Here is a 27578-nt window from a genome sequence, read left to right as displayed (position 1 = left end):
GAGTAATTTATGTGTTGGCATATTTGCTACTGGTTGTTTTAGAGACACTCGTCTAAGGTATGATGTAAATAGGTCCTTTGTTCAATGTTTGCTTTTGCTGATCGTTTCTAATCCAAATCTCCCGTCGTGCACGTCCACGGCAGCGCTGGGTGCAGCGGGTGTCTCCTGACCCACACACCAACACCCGACAGTGGAGGAACACTTGCTGCAGAAACAGGAAGCCATATTGTTTTTGAGGCAAATGGCATCTTATACCGGTAATTCATTGCAGTCTGTTTCTACAGTACAGAGCAATTCACACATTCATGCTGGCTCCCAGCATGCTAGTTTTACTTACTTGGCTGTCCTTGCCAATGAACTTGAAGACGGGGACGTGGTAATGCTTGGAGAGCTGGTCCTTTGATGAATACTGTGTCACCGTTTCATCTGAGATGCATCTGAGTGAGAAAAACAGAGTCAGAAAAGCAGTGGATGTTTGGCCACAGCACCTGCTCATCCATATGGGTTTTTAAAGGCAGTTAGTCAGCATCAGCTGTTCTAATCTAGAGAAACCCACAGATAGCAAATAAACAAAGAATTTGATGAATGAAACGTGGAAAATAACCAGAGGATCAAGTGAAAAGGAATGAGAGAGAAATTAATAAATACTGGGAGTGTGAATGTTGGAACAATGAACCAGGCTGATTACTAACAGGTTGCAGGTGCGAGGGGAGAGAGAGAGAGAGAAAATGGCACAGGGGCAGAGCGAGAGTACGCAACAGAGGAACTAGAAAATAAATCTAGCACTAAAGAATGACTAAACATAATGAACCTAATAAAACCACATTACCAGACAAAAGAACAAAATATGGTAAACTAGAATCACTAAGACAGACTGAAGAAAGTTAAAACAGACACAAGGATGAGCTAATCATAGAAAGACAGAATAACAATGAAACTAGAATTTTTATTTTATTTTTTTTTATGGACTACTTTTTGTCTTGAAATAAATGGAATATTTTAGGAATAAATCAAACCCCCAATGCAAGTCAAAACAACCCAAAAACCTAACAGAATCTGGTTAACGTCTTCTGTGACTGTACATTTATGGCATGTTTTATTATCCCGTTGAAGAACCCAACTACAGCCCATTTTTAACTTTCTGATTGATGCCACTAGATTTTTATAATAATTTAAGATACTGCATTTGGAAGGAAAAAAAGCCTCCAGAATCCTCCCTCATGTGGTACTTTTACACATATTTATGTTTCACTCCAAACCCAAACAGACGTGTTTGTTGCTAAAAATCTCAATCTTTTTCTCAGTTGACCCAAACACACAGATCCAATTACATTCCCATTAGAGTTTAGGAAACAATAAACATTTAAATTTATAATGGTGAGACAAAAAAAATCTTTGTTACTGAGACTTGTTAATTCCAAGATGCTCTTTCCTGCATTTCTCCAACTGTAAACTCAATGTAGGATGATGCTCCAAAAACACACAAACAACTATATATTTTTTAGACTTTTTGCACATAGGAAGGGTGCCAATACATTATTTTCATTTTAAGTAACCATAAATCTAATTGAATTATGCAGCTGCCCTGCTGGTGCCAGTACAGCAGCAAAGGGAAAATTCACACTGAAACGTAAAAGTGATAGGACTTTAAATTTTTCTAGCTCCAGCTTTTATGTTTTCACTCTACATTTGCCAGTCTGTGGAGGATGACATTGCTTTGAAGAAGTTTGGATTTTTTTTGTCCTGCAGCTGTCAGGCATCCAGTGAGGTCTTGGTGAAGCTGCAGCCGATTCTGTGACTCTTGCAAGATTAAATGTAAATCTGATCAGAACCCAAATCAGCTGTTTTCAGAGTGTTCTCCTCCATGAACAGCTGATTTTCTATTTCCTTTTTTTTACAGATTTTATTTTTCAAATTATTTTTCTTTTTTTTTCAAATAATCTTTTCTTTTTTTCATTTTTGTAAAATTTAAATCTGAATAAGTAAAATATATAAAATCTGAAAAAATAATTTGAAGAAAATAAAGTCTGAAAAAATAGTGAACTGAATTAATGTAGTTTGAAATATTGCTTAAACAATATAAATTACTCTCAAAATGATTTTTTTGATTAAGAAGGGTTACAAAATTTAATTTTTGAGATGCATTTTTTTCTTTGTTCTTTTCTTGCAATAATATTAAAACAACTTTAGTTTTGATCTGCATTTAAGTTACTGTCTGAGGAAAGACTAATTCAAGTTAAATAACATAAATTTGGTTTCTTGTTAAGTAAACCTTGTGAAATAATAAATATAGAATATGAAGATATTTTTTTTCTGTGAAGTCATTTTTTTGGAAAAAATCATGTCCAACAGAACAATACATACGGATGAAAAGCATAGTTTAAGTCTTTAGCTGTTTCAGGCTAAATAAATAATAAATAGATAGAATATTCACCCATCTTTGATGAGGTAATACTTCAGGGCCTGGTTGGCTTTGGGTCCTGGAGTAGCGAAACAGTTCTCCACCAGGACCGAGAGGCCCTCCACTCTCTCCTTCGGCTCCACCCCAAAGAAAAGCGAGTCGTGGAGGTGGAGCTGCGGCGGGCTGCGGTAGGGCTCAGAGAACTCTGCGTTCTTGAACAGCTCCAAGTTAAACCCAAAGACGCCCTCGCTGTGGCTCTCCAGCTCCAAGGCCGAGCCCTGCAGAGTTGCCTGGTACCCGTCCGACACCTGGTACTCCCTGGGGAACTCACATGTCACCGGGAGCAATAACTTGCCGGTTCGGACTATTAAGTCCCTGCTGCTGCCGGGGATGCTCTTGGGCAGGCCCGTCACCAGGTTGGTCCCAACTATCTTGTTTTCTGTCACCTGGGAGGAAACATTTTTTAGCCTTCACCTTTCACCTTTCGACTCTGTTTACTCTTAGAGTGTAAAGCAAAGCAGCTGACCTTCACCACTGTGCCACAGGTTTTGAGGCTGAAGCTCAGGTTGATGTGGGTGCCATTGGAGACTCCTTGGCAGGAAGAGTTTGTCAGTGAAAGCTCCAGACCTCCAACAAGGTCTTTAGGAACTGACACCGTAATCGAGCTGGGATCACACCGGACTGGCACTGGGTGAGAATGAGAGGAATCGTATTCTCTCACTGATGCCCACAATGACATAAAATCATGCAAATATACACACAATATAACCTATACTTTCCCAAAACTAAGAAATAGTTTTCTGGAACTTTCCTTGTGTAATTTCTGAAACTTACCTGAAACGTAGCAGGCACTCTTCTTGAACATACCAGGTACTTTGCTCAAACGTACCTGAAACCTACTGACTGACGTCCCAGATCTCACCAGATACTTTCCTAGAAGTGTTCTGCAATTTATTGTTACTTCTCTGGAACTTACCGTCAGAGGTTGATAGTAACTAGTCACATTTACTTGAGTAACATTTTGGAAAATAATACTTCCAGGAGAGGTTTTACAACAATTTACTCTTACTTTTACTTGATTAATATTATCTTAAAGTATTGCTACACTTATTTGAGTAAAACTCCTGTGAGTATAACTTCACTGTAAGAAGAACAGAGATATTTTAGCTCACCTTGCATCAAATACCGACACACCTACAGTTTATGTCACAGTGAGACCTCTTGTTCATATACAAGCTTTGTTCTGGTGTTATTTTCTATCTGCTGAACCTGCTGTGCTATTTGGAGGTCAAGTACGTGTACAGTAAACACTACATATTGTCACTGGAAGTACTTTACACTGTTTAGATTTATATACTATAAATACCACATGAGTTTAATATTATACAAATTACTTGTCTCCTTATTTCTTTTACTTTGTAATTAGATATTTGTATAGTATTGTTGTCAAGTTAGGCCTCAAATGACCAGATTCTCACAGAATTTTATATTTTTCTGATGAAATCACTGTAAAATATTTCTACTTGCGTATTTTTTGGGTACTTTACCCACTTTTCTTACCAGTTACTTTCCTGGAGCTTTCAATGTAAGTTATTTCCATAAACTTATCAAACGTTTTTCATGTACTCAAAGAATTATTTTCCCAGAGTCTAAATGGTTCAAACTTTGAACTTTCTTGGTCATTTACCTGAAACTTTTCATGTATTTTTTTTTTACATTTTAGAGAACTTACTGGTCAACTTTCTGGAACTTACTGAGTACTTTCACATGCTGGACTGTATTATGACGTGACATGCAATACTTTACAGTATTCATAGGACTTATTGGGTATTTTCCTGAAACTTATTAGGTATTTTTATGAACTGAACAGTAATATGAAGCGGCACAAATTGTGGGACTTTCCCATAAATTATCTGGTAAGTCACAGGAAAGCACCTCGTAAGTTCTGGAAAGCAATATCATATGTGATAATAAATAAAATGCCCAGAAACAAAAAGCTCAATGTGGCTGTTGTAATATTTTCTTTAAAATGGTAAAGTTGTTAAAGACGAGTTATTATAAAAACGATCACAGATTGAATGTTGCTGTTAATGCCGTTGGAAATGCTTTTTATCTGTTAGACCCCTGGAGATAAATAAAAGCATGTGTCTACTCTTTATCTAAAACATCTACCTGCTTCACACACAGGCACCCACCCTGGCATGTGCTTTTATCTTCTCCCAGCTCCAGCCCTCGGGGACAGCTGCACTGATAGGAGTTTCGCATCTGGGAGCAGACGTGGCTGCATCCGCCGTTGTTGACGTGACAACCTGCAATCTCTACAGAGGACAAGGAGCAAGGAAAGTAGTGAGAATGCAAAGCTGGTTCCTGTTTCATTATCTCAGTTTGGAGAGTCATATACCTCTACAGTTGCGTCCGTCCTCATCCAGCACACGTCCTCGTCCACACTCACAACGCCACGAACCCTTGGTGTTCACACACGCCTCGGCACAGCCGCCATTCTCTTTATCACACTCATTTACATCTGAACACAGGAGACGCAGAGCCTACAGTCAGATACTATCATCAGATGAGTCTTGTTTTAATCCACCGAGCCGCAGATGGGTGGAGTTTATCACCTCCAGGCAATACATTTTCATTTTTCATAGATGATGATTGATGGGCTTTAAAATGGAACTTATAATGCTGAGAGGAGCCCGGTGAAGAAATAATGACGGATGAAATAAGAGTGAAGAGTAATGTGGGAGTGCAGGAGAGAGTGGCCGGTGTGAGGATGGAGAAAGTCATTTCCAGAAAGCCTGATTGGGTTTATGAGTGACTGATGAGATAATGGCAGTTTGTAGGTTTATGGGCTCCCACACATTGGACAGATGCATAAACCTTCTGCATGACATCAGAGGACATTACACTCATTCATCATTTTTAATAGACTCTGACCTTATTCAAACTTTTAAATGGATGCGTCTGAAAAGTTGTCAGTTTTTATTATGTAAACGGACTGGATTGGCATAGCTTTTAATCCCAGTTATTTACTGAGAACAACCAAGAGAAATAGAAAATGTAAATACTTTTTAAACATTGTTATTTTGGGTTACTCTTAGCAAAGTTTTAGCACTTTTAAAAATGTAAATCTTTGATTTGCATTTCTGGTGATGCAGATAAAAAATTGTTAAAGACCCGTGACTTCCCTTTTACTATTAGCACGTTGTCCTTGCAGTCCTTTTACTATGCTAAATGAAAACAACAGGAACAGGATGTAAGAAAATAGAAGGCATGTGTTTCCTTGTATTATAATGCTGTCAAGGTGTGAGCACTCACTGCTAATATGGATAAAAAGCAAATAAAAACATTTGTGGCATGAAAACTAGCTGTATAAATGCAGCATTTTTTGGTGGTAAAAATAAACGTTATGAAAGAGGCATGAAACAAAAATCTTCATGCATTTAAACAATTATTTTCTCAGGATGAAATGATTATATTATATACTTCAGTGTTTTTTAGGTGCATAAGTTTGAATTGGTTTTGAAGTAAATATTATGTGAAGTAAGTACATACACAACTAATTTTGTAGCTAAGGTTCTGGCATAATTTTGGCTCAACATTTGGCAAATTTTCTTATCAATATTAGTTGAGCTGTTTTAAATAGTTTTACCTTTGCAGGGTTGTCTTGGGTTATTCCAGTAGTTTCATCTCAGCTTGCTTAAGATATTCAAAAATTATAATTTATGATCTCAAGCCAATCATATTCTGGAAACAGCAGTGAACCCACTTTAACTTAAACAATAAGCAGAGGTTTTGCAGGGAAAATGCATGAAAACATGTCAATAACACCTCATCATAATCCAACTTGCTAATTGACTTTAGGGGTGTAAGTAAATTAGCCTGTTTAATCTTAGATTGCTTGTGTATTACAGAAAACTCCCTGTGGTTTCAAACTTTCACAAAAATGTCTGTTTTAAGAATAATAAAAGTTGTTACTTTGTTATTACTTTGTGGGGGAAAAACTGTTTTAATGAAACATTAAAAGCTCAAAATCAATATGCTATTCATTTGTATGATGAGTGCCTTTGAACATCTGACCGTAACTTCAGTTCATAACGTAATACTTATACTTTTCTGTTGAGGGATGAAAGTAAAATAAAACCAACTAAAATGTTTCGGCAGCAGTTTAAAAATGAATAAAAGTAGAAGTTTCTTTTTTTCAGGAATGATGCATTAAAAAAGACTCACCAACGTTTTTTAAAACCAGTTTTTGTTTTTCTCATGTATCTTATTCTATTTACTCTACTTTTTCAGTGAAGAGAGAAATTGACCACTTGACATGACCGTTAAGTATAGTCAACACAGAGAAACAAGCAGCTCGTTCAAAAACATAGAGGGGGTTTGTCACAACAAGTGGAAGCTCAACCAGAATTCAATATGATTGATTGACTTGTTATTGTTTTTCCTCAAACATTTCCTGCTCATCTGTTTTCAGAGTCCTCTGGTTTATCTCTGCCTTCTGCACAGTTTATCTCTTCCTCCCTCCCCGCCTGTCTCACCCAAGCACGTCTGCCCGTCTGGTCCCAGGACAGTTCCCGGCGCACAGCGGCACTCAGGCTCTGGACATCTGGGACCTTTGCAGTCCACCTCATCACAGATATCATAGAAATCTGCACAAAACACACAAAAATAGCATCAGCCAAAAATGAAAATGCCTCCTAAACAAGCAGAAAAAAAAGTTATTTACATATTTGTTAAAACTGTCACTCTGTTGTGAAAGTATGAGACAGATCATTTGTGAAAAAAATCAAACTCCTGTGCCTTATCCCACCCAGTAGTCTCAGTCCTAACTACAGAACCAACCAATCAGAGCCAGGAGAAAGGTCTTAGCGCTGTCAATCAAGCTTGTGTAGCACTGCTCACACTCTCTCCTCATAGCTCTCCGCTATGCTCCAGCTCCTTCAGACAGCTAATCTACCATGAAAGCTCAAGCTAGTTAGCATGACTAATGATGACAGCAGATAAACAGTTTTCCTGTAACTGTAAGATGTTTCTGCACAATGCTCACTTTGAGCAGCGTATACACAAGCATGATTGACAGTGCTAAGCCCTTCTCCTAGCTCTTGTTTGTAACCAGGAGCGACACATTTCTTGAGATGGCAATAGTAGCTCAGGGAGGAAGTGGAGAAACTTAATTTTATCCAGATTATCCATCTCATATACTGTCAGGACAGTTTTAAGAAATATGTAAAAAGAAAACAAAAAAAAACATCTTTTTGTAAAAGTTACATTATAGCTGTAAGGAATCTGAGATGTTCTCTTACGGCCGCAGTAAACGTGGAAGCAGACAGAAGGCCTGGGAAGGCGGTAGACAAAGTATCCTCCAGGACAGGCCTTCACATCAATGCTGGCGTTCCACTGGCAGCAGTTGTCCTTGAAGCTGGCGCAGACTGGCAGCGTCACAATCCCCTCATGGAGCTGTGGGTGGGTGCCATTGAGCCAGACGGGGGCGTGGGTCCCGCAGTGGTTCTCAGAGATACAGAAGGTAGGCATCGCGTCCCCGGCCATGCCAGTGAAGCGGTACCACTCCCCAGACATGTGGCTGTCACACAGGGGCACACTGGACGACCGGTTGACGTGGAAGTCCGAGTTCCTCCAAGGTTCGTTCAAGCTGATGTAGGCAGAGCAGGGGTCAAGAGCTGAGAAGAGAGGGTGTGCAACATCAGAAACATATCAAGTGTGAGCAGAAACTTTGAAAGACTTTATTACAGTCTGAAATATTACTGTCTAGAGCAAGGGTGCCCAAAGTCGGTCCTCGAAGGCAGGCATCCTGCAAGTTTTAGTTCTCTCCCTGGAAGTACCAACAATCTTTTCCACAAGTCAATGTTCTTCTTAGGCCTTCTAATGAGCCATCATTTGATCCAGGTGCGTTAAACCAGGGAAAGAACTAAAACATGCTTGGATGCCGGCCCTCGAGGACCGACTTTGGGAACCCCTGCTTTAGAGCAACATGTCCCTCAAGATAAGATATCAAAGATGACCTATTACGCTTCCCAGAACAGGTTAGAATGTTTTGTTTGGGCTATGCAAAACATGTTCAGTACATTTAGTTGCACTAAATTGTTCTGAGACGGTGACATTTCAGTCTGGTCAGTTTTACTCTCTGAGTTTCTCTGAGTTTTGAGTTTTTTGTCCTTGAGATTTCTGCATTAACATTGTGCAGAGCATCCGACTCGGTTTGAGTCCAGTCAGGGCTTCTGAAGGCTCAGGCTCATTTTTCACCACCTTCCATCAGAGAGGCAGAATTTGACTCCCAGAAACTCAAAAACAGACTCATGCTGCCCATTCCTTACAGCCATTTGCTTTCACTCTTGGCTGATTCTTATGATCCTTCCCTCAGCTTGGCTCTCTAACACTTTCCACAGGTTATTTTCCAGTGCTGTGAGTTCTGGAGGCCACAGCCGTACTTTAATCCAGCTCCATTACAGTTGGATGGAGACCGACATTTTGGAAATCAAATCTGTATTAGTGAGAAAATATGTCACTTTAATTTAGCTTAATGTGAAACTAGATGAGACTCTTAGCTTTGATGTTCTCTCCATTAATTACACCCGAATCTTAATAGATGTGAATATATTTTTTCATGTACTTCGGGAAGTCAATTTAAAATGTGAAACTCATGTATTATATATATTCATGATAGACAGCGTGATGAGTTTCAAAAGTTTATTTTTACTAATTTAGATGATTATTGCTTGCAGTGAATAAAAACCAGAAAAACTCCATTAAGAAAATCAAAATGTTGCATAAAAATAACAAAAACAGTTTCGATTGAGATCACTACCTACACAATTATGGGGAAGACCTCTAATTCAACAATTGTCTACTAAACTGTCACTGAAAGTGGCTTTTATGGAAAGTGGAGTGGAAGAAAAAAATCCTGTGCACAAGCAACAAGTAATGAATGTTTAATAAATTCTTTATTGGTCACTTTGTACGTAACTATGACCGTATCTGAGTTTCACTGTTTAATTGAAATACTGAAATAAATTCTGTTCCTTTCTACTCTGTTTTATTTAAATTCATTGGCATGCACCTGTAGTTTAGAGCAGGTTTTAGAGTCTCTGCTTTGCCATTAGCAAACATTATAACTCCCTCTAAACGATCTGTCCTGCTCATTTGGATCCAACCAAGATAAATGGAAACACGGGGTCAGGTGTGACTGAGGTAAAAGCCAATGAGCTGTCAACACAGAACTCTTTATTCTGAAACTTCTGTCCGTTTTCAGTTGTTCAGCTGAAAAAAAAAAGTGGAAGCTGTAAACAAAGTGCAGAAGAATAGTCAATAGTTTCTCTCCACTCCATGTCCTCTCAGCACAGTAATTAAGAGGCATATGCTAAACAAAAAAGACATGACAGGCGTGGGTAATGCAGGCGAGAGTGAGACTGTTAATGAGTTTGTAGATGGACCGGAGAAACAGCAGGAGGTTGATCTGCTCAACATCCTCAGAGACAAGATGGAGGCAGGAAACAGGTGAGCTGGTAACACTTCACCCACAATCTGCTCACTCAATTTTATCTTAAGTATTTACAGTATTCAATAAATTAGAGCAGCTGTAAGTTCTGATGAGTCTAATTTGTCAGATTTAAAGTAGCTTTTGAAAATGGACAATCTTCAAAAAGGTACTAAATATGATTTTCATTATGCCCAAACTTCTGTTTTTTATTGGTGTGACGTAATAGTTTAATTTGAAATATGTTTTTATAACCTGTAAGTGGATAAACATCATAATTAACCGAAATAAAGTCTTTCAAACATTCATCTGTGTGTAATTAGGCGGTAATTAGCATTTTTTCCCCTGTAACCTGGCACCATCCATCTCTCCTCTTATTGTCTAAATAAATAAACTGTAACAGAATACACATGGCTAGCACTCTTCAGATTTTTATCTGCAATTTAAAAATTGAAAACAATTTATCCCTTTAGCACCCAACTTAGCAGCTCTGTGATACTTTATGTTGGCCCATCATGTAAAAAGGTATGAAAGGGTCACAAAGGTTACAGTTACATTTTGTAATGTGTGGATTTAATTCAAATTACTTTAACTACAATGCAAAGTTCGTCTATTAATATTTTTTAGTTTCTGATAGAAAAAGTGAATTCTGAGGTGTTTGTTCCTTTCAGAAGGAGTAAACATAAAAACAACCTTTTATGGGATGAGTGCGTAAACTAAAAGCTGCATGAGCTTTTCCTATCAGACACTTCATCTTTTGCACCGGGCAATAAAAATACCCCCAACATTAACAGCAATTTTTTCCTCTGGTGGAGACATACGACTGACCCGAAGCTCTCCAGTTCCAGCTGCACAGAAACGGCTGAGCGCTGACTCATGAGGACGGATGCTAATGTGAGCGTTAAATCTTCCAGATGGGGCCTGAACAACTGAGTCTGGATGAGTCTGAGCAGTGTTTATTTTTGCCTTATTTATGTATTTGTGCCTTATTTTAATTTAAGTCTAGTTATTAATAAAGCTGAAGATTGCTATGATTTTACAGTCTCTGTATTAAAACCATTTACTTCAGTTCTGGTATTCCTGGAATAAATGTTTGCCTGTTATGTGGACGATAATCTCTGGGTCAGTCAGTACTAAAACTGTTTCTATTTATCAGGAAGATATGAGAGAGATTGTTCTACTACTTTACATTCACAAAGTTTCACAAAGTGCTCAATTTTGGAGGCAAGTCATGAGGTTTGATGAAACCAAACTAAACGTATTTGGCTATAATGGCTGTTACAAATTGCGTAAAGGAAGTGGGTTGCAAGATCAGAATCTTAACAGTGAAATAAAATGTGGGTGGCACCATGTTGTGTTGGTGTTTAGCTGCATAACTGATGGACTTCAGAAAACAGATGGCATCATGAGAAAAGAGTATTATATAGAAATATCAAATAAATCTCACAAGTGATCAGTAAGGATGTTAATATCAATGAATCAATATATCACTAAATTATGTACAAAGTTGATCACATCAGAGAAAAATAACGAGTTTATAAAGTGCATGTAAATGTCTGGTTTCAAATCCACATATAACAAACATTCATGCACTGGCCACTTTAAAAAGGTTGTGCATCTAAGACTATAGGAGATAATATACCTTAAGACTAGAGAAACCATGTAATTTAGTTTTGCAGCAGAAGAAATGACTGAAACACGGCTGGTACGATATAAACTCTTCACTGCATGTTAACCGTCTGAACAATAATTGGTGTATAAATACATGAACAATTCACTCACCTACACCTGCAAGTCCAAGAACCTTCTGCAGAAGATTGAGAATAACTAAGAGCATCATGGTGGATCGTTTTATCTGAGTTCTTCACTTAAATAAGTTTACTTCTCATGTCTGCCTTAAATAGCTGCCCCTTATCTGTGTCATATTGGAAAGCCTCTTTCCCACCTTGAACTCTTGACCTTCCACTGGCCAAATCCACAGGCGAGATCACCCTTCCATTGTTAGCCCTCTGTCCTCCTTCCTTCATTTACACTCTTTATTTATTTGCTGTTGTGCTGGGAATGATTGGAGTGTTTGGTTTAGCATAATGGATCTTGCAGTGCTGTAAAAACTACACTGTAAAACATGTGTAAAGTAAAGTAAAGTTAACTCAAAACTCAAAAATTAAAATTTATCAAGTTGATTCAACAAGAAACCCTAACGTTGATCTTGAACTGAGTTGTTATAACTTCCTGTTGTGATTTTAATCACTTTACTTCATATTATGCAAGAAAACTTTCACTCAAAATGTCAAGTTAAAATAGTTATTGTTTTAAATTATTAGAATTTAAATTCTTGACTCAACTGAACACAATATCCAGTAATGTATGTTATTAAACATCACAATTATTTATAAACCTTTATTTTGAACTATGTGAGGACATTGTTCTCAACCACTGAATTAAAATGAATATTTGCTTTAAAAACACACAAGAGGCACATGGAGATTTGAGTAGAAGTTAGTAAACACAACTAAATGTGGCCTAAATGCAGCTTCAATCAAGATCGGTTTAAGATCAGACCACAACATATCAATCAGATTTAAGTCCATACTTTGACTGGGCCATTTAAAACCTTTATTATATTCCCATTTACATCAGGACTCGCTGTTGTGTTTTGGAAAATGTTTGAGTTGAACAGAGATCCAAATACTGTCCTTTAGGAAGCAGGTTGACCAACATTGACCACCTCAAAGTTTTCCTACTGGTATGACGTTCTTTTTAGCCAGAGCTGCGTCCATTTACATTTACAGAAATAAACACTTAAAATATAGAATTCTTTGTGTAATGAATTAAATATACTTTTTGTTTATTAGTTAACTTTAACCAAATATTACAAGGATTTATAGATTGATATGTCTTAATTTCACTCCTACACAAAGCGAATGTGATGTGTTCCGTTTACAGATATCTTCCAGTAAAACCAGATGCTAATGAAAACCAGAGGAAGTCATGGATTTCTATAAACATCAGCTGCACAATAAAAACAAAGACTCTCACTGGGACCATTAGCTCCAAAACCTGGATAAGGATTTTATTGATAATTGAATTACATTTCTCTTTTATACATATTTCATAAATGATACAGGATTTTACATTTTCTTTCTTTATTTATTTATCTTTTGTTTCGCCAACATTACAGCATCATGTCAACTGAAGCAAACAAAAACAACAGAGTAGAATAGGTCCGAATGAAGTACATGATCCATTCAGTCCTATGTTCTGCTTCAATCTTAAGCATGTCCAAACAAAATCAATCACAAAAATCTGAAGCTCAACGCACATCAAAAAATGTAGAGTAATAATGATACTTTGGAGAAAACAAAGGCGAGGATGGGTGAAAAAAAACGGAGGTGTTCCCAGATAATTTTAAAGCATTAAACTGACGTCTCTCTTTTAGCACAGAGGCTCTCAGGCCTTTGTTGTTGGGATTTTTCACTTATCGGAGAACGAGGACACACAGTGAGGACCAGGATACTGGGAATACATAAGATAAAAATGGACTGGATTTAAGCAGTTGGTTGGCTGGGACTTGGATGACGTCTGGCAGGCTGGATTTTAAAGACGCAGAACCGCCTGCTGTCCCTTTTTACAACTAGGAATCTCTACAAACGACGTTCCTTAAATTATCTTTGCACGTATTGGAATAAATCATCTTTTTTTTTCTTTTTAGATAAGTTTCCATGTAAACATACATTCATGCAACACCCTCTTTAGCATAAGTTTCCCTATAATTGATATAGTTTGTTTAGAAAAAAAATAAAGACAAACAAAAGGCAGTAAACGGTGGATGGTATGATTCGAACAAACAAAAACAAAAAAACGGAGAAAGTGACGACGGACAGAGAGACAGCAGAGGGGAGGAACCAGACCACAAACAGCCAACTATTACAGGATCTGAGTGTATTGTGTGTGAAAGCAGATATATTCAGGAAACATCAACTATTACTTGCACTGACAAGCAGCAAAAGAATCACAGATGCAGAAACTTTCTTAAATTTTTGCACCGTTTAAACATTTTAAAATGTATTTCCACTTCGCAAACAAACCCGTTTCTGCCTTTCTTTGTCTCTGAATCTGCCTAACATTTAAGTCCAAGATCTCAACACAGATTACGTCATTTATTATCCAAAAGGCACAATTTCTCTAAGCAATAACACACACAAACAAACACACACAATGCACCAGATAAGGCTCTATCCTGTCTTTAGATTTGCAAGGCTAATTAATGATTCGAGCCCAAAGCATGCACTTTAATATGAAAGATCCGCTCCCCAGCAGGACTCGAGCTCAGGATGGTCCTGAACTCCATGCAGGAGGATGTTGGGGGACGGCGCCTCCCCGCTGCACAGGCCGAGTGACGGAAGCTCAGAGTCAAAACAACTGGCTTTGTCTTTGGAGCAAAAATAAATGATCAAAAAAATGGGCTTTGGATCACTAGGGGGCTCACTTTGTACTTTTGTCAATTCGCATCCAATATTCCTATGAAGAGTTACTCAAGCCATTTCTTCATGCCAAAAAAAACAAACATTTTTTTTTTATCACTTCACAAAGTATTTACATGAATTATAGAGATAAACGCGCATATAACAGTCAAATCTCACAGATGATTTTATATATTTTGTGAAAACTTCTAATTACACCATATTTCCTCTCATTTAGGTTCTGATCCCTTTTTGAACCAGTTCACTCATATGAAAAAGAACAGAGTTTGACTCCTAATCAAAGCAAGATAACTCTGATCAGCCATCTGCTGGTGGATATCAATTACTGGAGTCAGACAACCAGTAGAACATGAGCAGATGAAAAACGTCCTAGAGGGCCCCATCCAATGGCAGATGGTACCAAACGACTGAAAGTATGAAGGGATAAAATGGCGAAGGGAGCGAAATGCCGAGACCCCTGCTGGGGCCGACAAACCGGACCCTGAACAGAAAACTCTGCCGTTCTGAAAGAAGTTCATGGAGTAAACATTTGCAAAAAAGCTTTAGGCATGGGCCGGCTACCGGTACCAAGAGTTTTAAAAGTTACCTTTTCAACGGTGCTAAAATTGTCATATCGTTCCCTACGGACTAAATCTTTTTTTTTTGAGAGGCTTTCCAGTAATATTTTGCTTTTCCAGGTGTTATGGAGCATAGACTAGCTCAATGCTGCACACCACCACTCAGCTGACTGAAGCAAAAGACAAATTTGACTTTTTGGAAATAGTTCTGAAATCTGAAGCAGTGCCACCTGTTGGTCTCTGTCTGCTACTGACTTGAGAAGATCGACTTATTAACGACATTTAATCTGACAAATTAAACCCGTCTGACCAATTTTCCTTTAAATACTGAAAATCTGATTATTTATTGGATCAAAACCAAGAAATCCCATCATTTGGGTTCATCAGGGAAGAGGACATATTCTGATGCAGTTTTTTTGAGTAAATAAAATGTTTGATAAAAGGATAGTCATATGCTTAGATGGTGATAATCTTGTAACTCCTTATTTTTTCTGTTCAATTGAAGACTAACCTTCTGATTATAGTCAGTGTTAAGTCAAATGTAAATAAAATTAACATCTGCACGGAAAAGCGTGATCAGTGCCTCTGTTAATATAATAAACAGAACAGTGGCAAAAATGTATAGTATTTCGCACAAAGCAGTCAAAAACTACTTTGAAATTTAATGAGGGGTTATAATGCAAAATATTTAACATAATTTTAATACTTGCATTTATTTACATTTTTGGTGTAGCAAGATCAATTTTCCGTTTTAAATCAACATGATTAGGTCATTTGATACGTTCAGCCCAACACAGTAAAGTCACAGCATTTTGTCCGATATTTTCCTGCAGCGAGAATCTCATACCAGCCCACGCCTAAAGAAAAATCAAGATATGGTTTGAATTAACGGTGTGTTGCAAAACTTCATGGAGATGCTGATGGACGTCAAAAGGATGCGTGTAAAGAAGGTGCCCAATTAAGTACAAAATTGCTATAATGCTCCTACACGTTCACAAGTTTCTACTGAGGCCATACCACAGCATGCAGTCTACCCTGCCTTGTCACTGAGAGCAGGGGGGGAGGCCATTACAGCAGCAGTGGGAGGAGAAAACTCTGACTTTATTCCGTATCATCTTAGGATGAAATTTTATTGATTTATTTTGCATGAATCGAATTAGGTTATACTCCAACATAAGGGCAAGTTTTTCTTCTTTTTTTTTTAACTTCATTGAAGATATTGCACAATACTCTGCAGCAATGGTTGGTTAAAGAGATAAAGCACAGCCTTATTCACATTGCTGAGAAATACATGTATTTTGTAGTTAAAGCCATTTTTCACCCTGATCTGGCTTCAGAGTTGCTTCCTCCCTCTCAGAGACCATGCACAGGAGCTCTTCTCTTGAAAATGAACGCCACATATATATTGTGCACTTGTCATGAAAATGTACAAAGCTATTAGTACAAGGTATTTCTTGAATACAGTGCAATGCTGTTGTTAGTGGAGTCCTTTTAGGAGGTACCGATGATTTTTTATTTTTTTTATGTTTGTCGGAGAGCTCCTCCCCCCACTGGAAAACAAAGGGGAAAAAAACTAGCCTCTGGTCATTTGTTTGATTGTATACATATATACCCATATTTTTGTCATAACAAATATATTATGGCTTTCAAAATAAAAAGTGCCAAAATATTAACTTTTTTTTTTTTTTTTTTTTTGGAATAAAAGAACACACAGTGATGTTGTTGTCGGTAGGACTCTCTGACTTGCGGATGCCAAGCCGCTTACAGGACATCAACAGGAAGAGAAAGCGAGGCGTTCCTGCTTCCTGCAGAGATACAGATGCTCCTGACGAAGGGAAGCTGCCCGTCACCTGGAGGAGGCGCGGCTCGACGGAGAGGGAGGGGAGGCGGCAGAGTTCGAACGCAGGGAAACTAGAGTCTCCATGATGGTGCGACTGCAGTCAGAACTTCCTGTAAACTTGTCTCTTGAGCCTGCACAGGCCGGGAGGAAGAGTGTGCGCGTGTGTGTTTACCGTCGCGTTTGGTGATCCCTCTTCAACACACACACACACTGACTCAACAAAGGCTGCTCCTCGCCATGTTCCCTATCTCAGAGTGCTTACAAGCAAGCGAATTCACATTCATCCCTGCGGTTTACCGGCAGGTCGCCCCTCCAGAGTTTGAGGCTAATCCAATTTGCTTTGATAATCTTCACCGTCTTCGTCTTCCTCTTCATCCTTCAGCTGTGAGAAGTCTTCAGTTTGAGGCATTCTCAAATTCCAACTATAGATTTTAGCCAGGAAAGAAAAAGAAACAACCTTCCACAATAAACAAAAGGACAGGTAAAGAAGGAGAGGAGGATAGGAGGGGTATAGAGGGGGTTATCAGACACCAGAGGGGGGGAAGGGGAAGAAAGAGGGTCGGTTCCAGGAGATCAGAGATGAGGGGAGTCACGCTTGCCATCAATTTTTGTCGCTGGGCAGCTGCTGAATCGGGAGCTGGAGCTGGAGCGGATCCCTTAGGCGCTTCAGGTCCAGCTCCACCTGGACAGAGAATAGGAAAAATACAAAAACATATAACAATTATTAAGTTAATTGGTCAAAAACATCATCTTTGAGCATCCAATTTCCAAAGATGATGGAAATTGGACTTATAAATTTCCATTTTGAAATTTACAAATCCAATTTCAGAATGGAAAAATGTGTTGTGAATATTAATCTAAAGCTAGTTAGTTAAACCTTTATTTCACCGGGCAAAATATTGGGAGCAATTTCTCATTTGAAATGTTAGCCTGAAAGTACTAAAACACTTACAAATTTAGAGAGGAGAGAGGAGAACATTTACATACATACAATGAGAAATGTGCTCATTCTGCAAAACAGTTACAGGACTTCTTAAAAAGATCCTTTAGTGTGTGTTAAAAGTAGGAAATGAAATCAGTGTTGAGATGTAGTATATTGTGAGCCACAAACAAGACTTAGGGATTTTCGATGTAATAACATGGAGTACGCATTATATAGTGAGATATAATGCTTGTAGTATCTGATGCTGTAGCAACTGATTTAAATAAGGAGGTGAAAGACCCTTATTTAAGGGTTTCCATATAGAACCTGCAAAACCAAACATGGAAAGAAACACAAAAAAGAAGAAAGGAAAGCAAGAAGGGAAGTAGGTGAGGGTGGAAAGAAAGGCAATGAAGGTGAGAAAGGAAGTACAGGAGACAGGAAGGGAAAAAGGGTGCAAAGAAGAAAATGAGGAAAAAGAAAGGACATGAGGAAGGAAGGACAGAGGGAAAAACATGACACAAAACAAAAACAAAGTCCTCCGTCCTGTCCGAGGGAGGAAGGAGTGACTAAAAAGTGTAAGAAAAGAAAGGAGAAAGAGGGAAGGACATGAGGGAGAAAGAAGGGAAGAGAAGTCAAGAAAAACAAAGGGGCCAATGAAAGAAGTAAAAAGGAAACAATAAAGGATGAAAGGAAGGGGACACAAAGCAAAAGAAGAACAAACACTTGGAAAAAGGAAATAATGCAGAAAATGAGGGTGGAAGGAAGGAAGAGCACAGGAAACAAAGGACGTAAGGGCACAAGGGACACCAAGAGTCTAGGAAGGAGAGAAGGAAGAAAATAAGCAAAATAGGAAAGACAACATCTAAGCAACAGAATGGGGATTAAAGTTTGGAAAAACTGAAATTTTTCTCGACTTTAGAAGGCCTGGGAAATACAGAAATCCCATTCCAGGCTTTAGTAGATATCAAAGTAACTGTTGTAGCTTCTCTACTTTGCACTGAAAATACAGTACCTATATTTACACCCCTTATATCTGCTTACAATCAAAATAACACACTCTGCCTAATTTAGCGTCTGCTTGACAGCAAAAAGAAATCAATCAAGATTTTCAGCAAGAGGCTAAATTCCCGTACCTCAGCGATGTCATCCTTCAGCTTGTTGTACTTCTCGACGTCAAAGCGTGTCCTCTTCACCCCCTTGTGGAAGAACAGCAGATACTGTCTATCTCTAGCGTCAGGATAAACATATTCCTGCAGGTTAAAGGGAGACAAAGATGGAGCATTTTGTAACAAGAACCAGTTTATCAGATGTCCTCCAGGCTCTGCTGTGTGTCTCTGGGACGGATCACACTGAGGGAAAAACAGACTCTGTGTCCTTGGAGCTAAAATTAGAGGAAATGTATGAAAAGTGAAAAAAAGATTTCTTTACTCTAGGTCAGGGGTGTCCAAGCTTTTTGTCACCTGGGTTGAAATCATCAAGTCAAAAGTATTTGTGTTCCAAAATTCAAGTAAAATCAAGCAAATAAAGTTATTTACTGTTGATCCCAGAATTTAAAAAGTCTTTGCACAGCTGCTGTATTTAAAGGAAGGCATCTGGTTTTCAAAATTTGGGCGTCTCGATTGAACAAATGTATCATCAGTACATAAAAACAGGATGTTCTTTCAAAAATGCTTGCTATAATTAGCCAAGTTTAATAAATTAGATAAAATCTGATTTGATGCAACAAAGTCGAATTTTCAGTAAAAGTTTCTGGACAAACGGGATTCTACTTATTACAAAACTGTTGTTATAAAAAGACAAATACTTTGTGTTGTACTCAATATTTTTGATTAAAAGAACATGTTGGTTATTATTTTACCCTGCGTAAAAATAAAAAGTCTGAATAGGTCAACTTTGTATCATTTCTGAAATGCACAAAACCAGTTCAAAGGCCACAAATTTTGAACACCCCTGATCTATTTTATTTTATTTTTTTACAATTTATTCACTATAAATTGGGTGACTTGTTTTATCACTTTAAGATGCGTTGCTTAATTCACCTTCTTTATATAATCTCCAGCCTTACCTGACGTGTAAGCACAAAGTAGGCATACATTGCCATCGCAGTGCCATAAGTGATGAAGTAGGTGACGGGCTCCATGATATCCCAGGAGTATTCCCACCAGGTCAGCCTGGCCAGGATGCCAAACTGCGTCGCCATGTACGCCATGCCGCCCCACAGCACCCAGGTGGTGCGGCGCTCCGCCTTCTTGCTCAGCTCCTCTCTCACCTGCACAAACAGAGCAGCATGAAGTGCACGGCCAGACTTACGGAGAGGTCAGTCACTCAGTTTACGAGTTGGACTGGAGGCTTCAAACGGGTGATAAAACATAAAAACAAAATAAACAAAAGTAATTATTTTAGACGAAAGATATTTCAGTTTGTCTTGTAAAATTGACTTAAGTAAAGATATTTTTTTATTTTTTAATGGTAAAATAGTAATTTCAAACTGATCAGGGTTCCCACAAAAGCTCTATATGACATGTGTCAAACTCAATTTAATTTTGGGCCAAATCAAGATCATGAGTGTTCTAAAAGGACCGGTTGTGCCAGAATCTATTGCCAAACCCGTTAACAAGCTGTTAAAATATAAATAAATTCTTAAAATTAAATAATATTGAACGTCTTTTCAGTCCCTCCAGGATTTCGCAACTGTTTTTGGGATTTTTTCAATAAAAATCAAGGTGTTTGTGGTACTAATTTTGAAATGTTTGCACTTAATATGATGGGAAATATGACTTTTTATTACACGCCCCATCATTGTGGATTATAAATCAAGTAAGGCTGAGGCAAATGTTTATTAAACAGGTGGGCATAAATAGTCTCTTGGATCCAATATTTTTCAAAATTTTTGCCAAAAATCTGCAATAAACTCGCAGTTATGTATTTGTGTGAAAAGAATTAAGGGATTTGTTGATTTTGTGTGAATTTTCACGATAATTCACAACAAAGTAGAGGGACTGATTGACATAATTAGGCAGTAAACAGATAAAAACGTCATTGATTTGATTGATAAAATAATATCTCAAAATATGGAGGATCAAAAGTGCTGCATTTCAAGAAAGATCATTAATAAAGAATTGATTGTATATTTATTTGTTTATTATTAACAACATTCATTCATGTAAATTTGTTTTCTTTTACAAATATTTCATTTTCTAATTATGCGACGGTTCATTCTGAGCACCACAAAAACTGCACACACACTTTGATTGGTAAAGCTGACAGACAAAATAGATTCATGATGCACCGCTGTGAGAGACTTGGAGCTGATTCAATTGCTGACTAATTAGGCATTTTATAAATATTTTAGACCCGACACGTAGCTGTGTGTGCAGCTTGGTGAATGTGACAAAAGGTAAAGGACTTATAGTGGTTGCTATGACTAGGAAGCTGCTAAATAATTTCATTTAGTAATTAACTGTTTATCAGATTGTTGCATTATAGGCATTTCATTCTAACAATTTTCTTATTTTCATTAATTTCTGTCTTTTTATACAAAGTAGGTTGTTCCAATAGTTTGCAGCTTTGTATGAAACGCTGAAAGAGTCAGCTTTATTTGCATTGCTGCTTTTTTGCTGCAACTCTGGAAAAATATAAGAGACCACTTAAAATGATCAGTTTTACTGATTTTACTTTTTATAGGTATATGTTTGAGTAAATTGAACATTGCTCTTTTATTCTACAAACTACTGACATGTCTCAAGAGATTCCAAGCAAAACTTTAGTATTTATTTGCAGAAAATGAGAAATGTTCAGATGCAGCGCTTTCAGACCTCAAATAATGCAAAGAAAACAAGTTCATATTCATTTAGAAACAACAATACTATTGTTTTAACTCAGAAATCAATATTTGGTGGAATGACCATGAGCTTTTCCATGGGGTTCAGTGCAGTTGGCTCTTATTTTTTTCCAGAGCTTTTGTATATGAAAAAGTATTTTGAATTTTTGGCAGAACTGCAATAATTCAAACAATCCCATTAAGGAGTTACAATGGAAAAATATTACATCATACAACTGTTCTTTTGAAATTTATGTACCGGATTAAGGCTTAATTATCATGAGATTAGCTGTTTTGTTTCGGTCACACAAATTAATTTTCTCATTACGATGAACGAGGAAGACGACAACAAGACCAGCTTAACTCAGCTCCCTCATCTCCATAGATTAATGGCACGAAACTGACCTTTCTATAACTCGCAGTGTTTTCTGGGGTTTCTACCACTAACTGTCAAAAGCTTTTAATGAACCTTCTCTAGGGGGCGCAGCTGAGAGTTGAGGTCCTCCAGTCGTCCAATCAGCTCCCGCTCTTTGCTGAGCTGGTGCTCCTCGATGCGCAGTGTGGTGTAGAGCTGCTGCACCAGAAACTTGACGTCATTTAGCCTCTCGGCCTCCTCGTGGGGCAGGATCTCTGCTCAAACAAATACATAAACACGAGTTCAGTCGTGATCCAAAGACTCAACGAGATCCTTCTCTCTCTGTTGGTCCGAACCTCTCCTTGGTGGTCGCACAATATGAGTGGTGTCGTTGATGACGAGCTTAAAGTCATCCATCAACAGGATGTCTATGCCAGTGGAGGAGGCGATCCTCGCTCCGTCTGAACAAAAAAGATAAAATAGTGAGAAACAGCTTCGGTAAGTCTCCCCACTCTGGAAAATCAGGTCTGTTAAATCTGACTGAGAGGGTGAAATATGTAGCATTTGGATATATGAATGTCTAATATGAATTTTTAATACAAATAAACAATAAATGTATTTCTTTTTTTGAAAGAATCCAATATAAATAGGATGTTCTAGTTTATTTAGTCTGGTGTGTTCTTGGGGTGTCAACAACTTTGTTTCTATTACAAATATGCACAAAACTTTGTCAATGTTCTGCTAATGTCAAAAATATTATTTAATTATGGCATTATTGGCCTTCCGGAATACAATTTTGCAATTGCGGTGTTTCCAATAAATAAAAATCTCAATTAAGATCACACTGTTTCGATAAGGTCAAAAAACCACCGCATCATAGCGGCAAAACTTTTGTAAAGTTTTTTTTTTCAATTGCCATATCTCGATTAAGCAATTTTATTTTCAATATATCAAACTGCACAATTGCATGGTCAATGTAAATACAGTTACTGTTAAGGCATTAACACATGTGGTTAATTTAAAAAGTTTGATGTGTTTAATGCAGATTGATCACATTCCCTATTTTGACCAAAAAGTCTTTCTCCTGTAAAAGGTCGCTTAGCACATTACACGGTTTTGTACTGCGTTTAACAATACAGAGTCGCAAATCGGAGTGAAAAGATGAATGAGGAGAGTCAGACTGGTTAGACTGGACGGCTCAAGTTCAAATCCTGTCCATGGCTCCTTTGCTGCATGTCTTCACCCCTGTTTTCTCTGCCCCCTTCCTGACAGATTATTGTAAAAAAATGTTCTCTAGTGGCAAAAAATCCTTAAGAAAAAACAAAACACCATGATGGACCCTCAACTGTGATTTATTTTACCACCTAAGACCAACCAATTTCTAGTTATCATTTATAAACTGTGTCTGAAACAAAATGGCTTCTTTCAAAACTTCCTGGATATGAAAACCTGGAAAACTGAGATGTTTGGTTTGAGACAATAAAACATTTTCTCAAATATTTTTAAAATGCTGATTCTTACATTTCAACTTTTCAAAGTTAGGCATAGTGATTACTCTTGATTAATCACAGAGCTATTGCGTGATTAATCTGATTAATTTCTCAATTGATTGACAGCAGTGGTTCTTACCCATGGAGTAGATGGCCACACGGTCGATGCCTCTGTCCTCCGCCTGCAGCTGCTGCAGGAAAACGCCCACACAGTCGCTCAGAGGCTTCAGGGTGAACTGGCAGCGCTCCCTCCTGGACGGCAAACTGACCGAGATCACAGGCAGACCATTCTGATACACCACCGTCACCTCTGAGAGAGCATAACAAGGAAGAGGGATTAGGGAAATGCCACAAATACTCATAGAACTAATGAGAAAAATTTACCAAAGAATTTACAATAAAAAATGATTGAACATTTGTGAACCCGTTGGAATCAGGCTTGATCAAGTCCTAAAAGTTGATTAAAAAAAAAAACTGACTTAAAGTACAGGGTGGACACCTATAGTACTTAATTAGAGGTCAGAAAAAGATATTTTAATTTATACATAAAACAGTTAAATACAAACTGCACCCTGGAAAAACACAAAATCTCTGTCTAGTTTCTAGTTTTGTTGCTTGAAATAAGACAAAACTAACTTCCAAGTAACTTTTCAGCAAGATGTAGGAGGTTGTTTTACGTCAATAATTCCTTAATATAGATTTTTTTATTTTCTTGTTTCACTGGCAGATTTTTTCACTTATAATATGGGAAAAGTGTCTTGTTATAAGCGAAAAAAATCTTCCAGTGGATCAATATTAGGGAATTATTCACTTCAAACAAACTCCTATATTTGGTTGATATTCCTTATAAGTTAGATTAGTCTTATTGCAAATGTTTTAAGATATTTATTATAGAAACTAGACAAAACAAAATACTCAGTAAGATAACTAGAGTATGGTTTGGTGATCTGCTTTTGTTAGTTGCAGATCACAGCGTTACACCAAGGTTAGCAGCGTTTGGCACCAGAGAGAAAAATGCCTCATCTGCCTAAAACATAAAAAGGAAATTGCATGTCACATATTTGTAGTAGAACTAGAAATTTACTTCTGACTCTAATAGAATCGGACTACTATCAATAACACTGATTGATGTAAAAGCTATTTGTAATTTTCATGCTGAGCTCAATAAATTACAAGTTCATTTAAAGGTCAATTTATCTTCGTTACTCAGTTAAACAAGCAAAACTCGAATGTAGATTTATTACACATTTCAAGCCTTCATTTCTTTTCATTTTGATAATTACGGCGAATAGCAAATAGAAACAGCAGTAGTCTAAGAAAATTTTAAGATTAGGACCGATAAACACTGAATTTCTAATCAAGAAAATAAACATAAAAAAAAGTTCACAAAGAGCTTTATCCAAGGATTTTAATGGAAAGTTTAATTACAGGAAAGAATGTAGAAGATTGTGTAGCAAAGTGTATTGAAAACTGAATTACTGAAATAGCCTTTTTGTTAATATTTCATTTCAGTTACATTTGGTCCTATACAGAAACCTTTCGTATGTAATTTTCTAGTGAAGTTGAATCTACATAATATAAACCACATGGACGTACTGCTGATTTGTGAAAACAAGGCCTACACTAATGAAAACAGAGAGTTGCAGTCAACATCTTGACGCCAACTGCACTTGGTTTTTATTCTCACAGAAAGGTCTATTTATATCTCTAGATGAGGCTCTTGTGAGATCAAAATGCCATTCAGGTACGCATCGCAGTGCCATCATCGTTCCCAGCAGATTCCCACAGCAGCAAAAAAACTCAAAAGGAAGACAAAAGAGACTAACACAGCGGTCCCGAAACACTATTTTCAAGTTCAATTATTTTGATTCTGCCTGCTGTTAGTTTTATCTGCACATGTCGTTTTTAAACACTGCTGTAAGAATGGTTAATTTTGCCCAAACAGCTCCCCAGAAGCTCCTTCTTGCATAGTAATTATCTCAATAACACAACTCTATTGGTCCATAACCAAACTGTGGTTATAAAGAGCCAGCGCAGCTTGTACCATTATCATACTGAATGGTCTCCAATGACAGATCCATGAATCAAGGCAGAGCCCGGAGAGGAGACGGTCCGGAGTGCTGCAGTGAATCAGCACTTTCTCTGCTCAATCCCACACCGAGGTGAAGGATCATCAGCTGCCAGCTGCTTTCAGGGGGATTCTCTCTTTTGAACAGGCGCTCAAAGGAACAGACGTATAGACGTTTCATTTCACTTTATTGCAGGGGAATAGATGGGTTGCTCCTCGCTTGCACCCGTTCCCTTTTGTCCTCCTTTATCCTGCCATCACAGATTCACCGTTTGAAGTGTGGGGGGAATCTTGTGCTCATCTCTGCTCCAATCCCACAGCTATTTAAGCCCTATTTAAATTTAAAACCAAATCCTCCTGTTCTGCAGTGCTGCTGCCTCTTTCTTTCTGCCAACCAAAAAGGTGATTCCTGAGAGCAAAATCCACATTAATAATCCACTGGCTGCTAACTCCAAATGAGCCTCTGCAGTCTGATTAATGCATAACTTTGCTTTGGTCCACTTCTTTTTTGTCTCGGAATGGGAAGGGAAGGCAATTAGTTGGGAGTTTTGGCTTAAAGGGAACATCATGATGTGGCTCAAAAGAGGGCTTACCCTGTGGAGCAGCGGAGGAACAAAACAGTCTCTGCCCAGGCCATGAGGGGGCGCTCTTCCAAACCTGCAGACAGGAGAGAGAGAGAAAGAACATTTTTAACACAATACTCTCATCTAACACGCTGATCCTGAGAGTAACCAAATATGTTGCTGGATGATGTGGCCACTATTTTCCACTTTTCACTACACATGCTGCAGCTTGATTTGCTAGCTTTAATAATAAACCTATTTAAAAATCGTTTTTGTGGCTCGAAATGAGTTTTATTTTGTAGCAGTGGAGTCAAAAATGGCTCTTTGAAACGTTTGCTGACCCCTGGGATAGAGGGATAAATTGAGAGGAATGGGTGAAAGAATTAAACAGTAAATGGTTAAATGGACAGAAGGAACAACCTTCAGAAAATACAAACCCTCCTCTAGTCTGTTTTTCTATACCCAGTATATACAGATATTATAAGACTGACTGAATTAAATTCCAGACTGCATAAACTCTATTAATATATTACTCTAACTATCCGTCCCTCTGGTTTTACTTTACAAAACAGCATCCAGTTTGTGCAAACCAGAGCTCCACCCAAGGAAGGAAGATTAATGGACACATCTGCAGCTTCATTTTCACACAAACAATGTACACAGTCATGCATAATGAAAGAAAATACAGCTAAGCTCCTGGTATCTCTTGTAATTACTCCAATAGAAATAACCACTTGGAAAAAAGAAAGAAAAAAAAAACAAAAAGCAAGGCCACTAAAACGCAGCATATGAATTCTGTGTTTTTGTTACAAATTGGAGAGAAAGATGAAAACATGAGGGGATTGCGAGAAAGTCCCTGTTGTTTTTTGTGCACAACCTGATGTGATCTCCCTCACAAATGATGCTGCAGATGTTTTAAGTTAAAAGCATCCTGTCACAAGTTTAGATGTAAAACCCGGAGTGACACGCGACTGTCACGACTCCTAATTTCTAAAAATTACGGCACAAAAGTGTCTCACAATAAAATCTAATAAAGCAAAAGAACTCTGGGAAGCAAAACCTCCCTGATTAAAGTCATGCACACATATGCTTCCCTGTCAAACTGCTCTTTATGATTAACCGTTCGTTAACCCGCCATTTAACATCTTTAAGGCATTGCTTTCAAGCAGATTTCCATCTCTTTCTCACTCACTGTGTGTACATAGTGTCTACAACAGCAGGCTACTGTGTTTTAATATTAGATTTACAACATGCATGCAGTCCCTCGTGGAGGTGAACCACAGCAGCAGACATTTAGGGCTCTCAGGGCTTCACCTTTATGACCACAAAGAGTAAAAATATCTCGGAGCAGAGCAGCGTATTTGTGTGCGAGCTCTTACAGCAAACAGCAGTCGGGGAGAGATCCTGCAGTGGGATAACCGCTAAACCCAGCATCCACCTGAAACACGCAGCCAATCCACAAACTGTTTACGCTCCTGGGCATCTTTCCTGTTTCGCTGCATGGCGGGAATTACACAGACATCTCTGAGTCCTACGAAGCATAGAACTTTGAAGATCCAAAATTATTTCATTGCTAAAAA

The 27578-nt window shown here is 37.9% G+C and overlaps 2 protein-coding genes across 2 annotated transcripts in view; both read right to left on the bottom strand.

Moving 5' to 3' along the window:
- Window positions 1-37: 37 nt before the first annotated feature.
- oit3 (oncoprotein induced transcript 3) lies at window positions 38-11881 on the bottom strand. Its single transcript, XM_023327422.1, has 9 exons — window positions 11679-11881; window positions 7708-8082; window positions 6943-7053; window positions 4803-4925; window positions 4597-4719; window positions 2928-3088; window positions 2435-2847; window positions 338-437; window positions 38-205 (listed from the first exon to the last, which is right to left on the bottom strand). Exons 1-9 carry the CDS (start codon window positions 11734-11736, stop codon window positions 53-55), a joined length of 1617 nt encoding a protein of 538 aa, XP_023183190.1. The 5' UTR covers window positions 11737-11881; the 3' UTR covers window positions 38-52.
- A 1057-nt stretch (window positions 11882-12938) lies between these two features.
- mcu (mitochondrial calcium uniporter) overlaps window positions 12939-27578 on the bottom strand; it is a 65597-nt gene continuing 50957 nt past the window's right edge. The window contains exons 3-9 of the mRNA XM_005810986.3: window positions 26029-26092; window positions 23507-23677; window positions 22234-22338; window positions 21992-22152; window positions 19768-19971; window positions 18836-18952; window positions 12939-17459 (exon numbers count right to left, since the gene is read on the bottom strand). Coding sequence (XP_005811043.1) covers window positions 17379-17459; window positions 18836-18952; window positions 19768-19971; window positions 21992-22152; window positions 22234-22338; window positions 23507-23677; window positions 26029-26092 — 903 coding nt within the window. The 3' untranslated portion in view covers window positions 12939-17378. The remainder of the gene's footprint in view (window positions 17460-18835; window positions 18953-19767; window positions 19972-21991; window positions 22153-22233; window positions 22339-23506; window positions 23678-26028; window positions 26093-27578) is intronic.

The sequence above is a fragment of the Xiphophorus maculatus genome, chromosome 22 (genome assembly GCF_002775205.1).
Source record: "Xiphophorus maculatus strain JP 163 A chromosome 22, X_maculatus-5.0-male, whole genome shotgun sequence".
Taxonomy (NCBI): Eukaryota; Metazoa; Chordata; class Actinopteri; order Cyprinodontiformes; family Poeciliidae; genus Xiphophorus; species Xiphophorus maculatus.
The sequence above is the reverse complement of the archived record's forward strand: the minus strand, read 5'-3'. Positions and strand labels throughout refer to the sequence as shown.